The following is a 694-nucleotide window of genomic DNA, read 5'->3' as shown; positions in this document are numbered from 1 at the left end:
CACTCCCATCCTTTTTCTCCTGGCCCCGCCCCTTCAGGACCGACCCCAAATCCTCCTTTGCCTCCTCCTGGTCACTTACTCCCAAGTCTGGGCCAGGGAGGGTCGGGTCCGGGTGTGAGATGGGGCAGAGGGACCCCACCGCGCTTTGATGGGCAGGGGTTGCCTGGAGGGGCCTCTGAGGGCGGACACGCAGGCCCCCCTCTGGCCTCCTGAGGGTGGGGACCCACCTTCCTGGCTGCCTGAGACCCTGAACCGGGGCTGAGAGCCTATCTGGCTTTAATTTCCGGGGTATCTGCAGAGTGGAGCTCCCCCAACTGGAGGCTGGGTGAAGGCAGGAGGGTGGCCTTGCAGGAAGAGGGTCTATGGGCGGGCGAGGCCCAGGGAAAGGAGCTGGGCCCCCACCTCCTGGACCCTGTGTGACTCGGGAAAGGGCGCCCCTCCGGGCCGATCCCAGCCCCCACCAGCCCCTCAGCCAGGCAGGCACACCTGTCTGTCCTCCCCGCTCGCCTCTGTGAGCCGCGGGGTTACAGGGGCCCCTGCTCTGCCCCAGGCCGAACCCAGGAAGCGAGTCCCCAGGCCCTGAAGGCCTTCCGGGACTTCTACCCGACCGTGGAGCTCCCGGACGACATGACGGTCATGCTGCCGAAGTCAGGTGCCCGGCCTCGCCCCGCCACCCATCCTCGCCCCACTCTGC

The 694-nt window shown here is 68.0% G+C and overlaps 1 protein-coding gene across 2 annotated transcripts in view; it reads left to right on the top strand.

Moving 5' to 3' along the window:
• The window catches only part of LCN15 (lipocalin 15), a 5,360-nt gene that overhangs the window by 2,499 nt on the left and 2,167 nt on the right, over positions 1-694 (top strand). For both annotated transcript variants that reach the window (XM_014529718.1, XM_005881818.2), the window contains exon 5: positions 551-652. In XM_014529718.1, coding sequence (XP_014385204.1) covers positions 551-652 — 102 coding nt within the window. The remainder of the gene's footprint in view (positions 1-550; positions 653-694) is intronic.

Source organism: Myotis brandtii, unplaced genomic scaffold, assembly GCF_000412655.1.
Source record: "Myotis brandtii unplaced genomic scaffold, ASM41265v1 scaffold691, whole genome shotgun sequence".
In the NCBI taxonomy this organism is placed as follows: domain Eukaryota; kingdom Metazoa; phylum Chordata; class Mammalia; order Chiroptera; family Vespertilionidae; genus Myotis; species Myotis brandtii.
The sequence above is the reverse complement of the archived record's forward strand: the minus strand, read 5'-3'. Positions and strand labels throughout refer to the sequence as shown.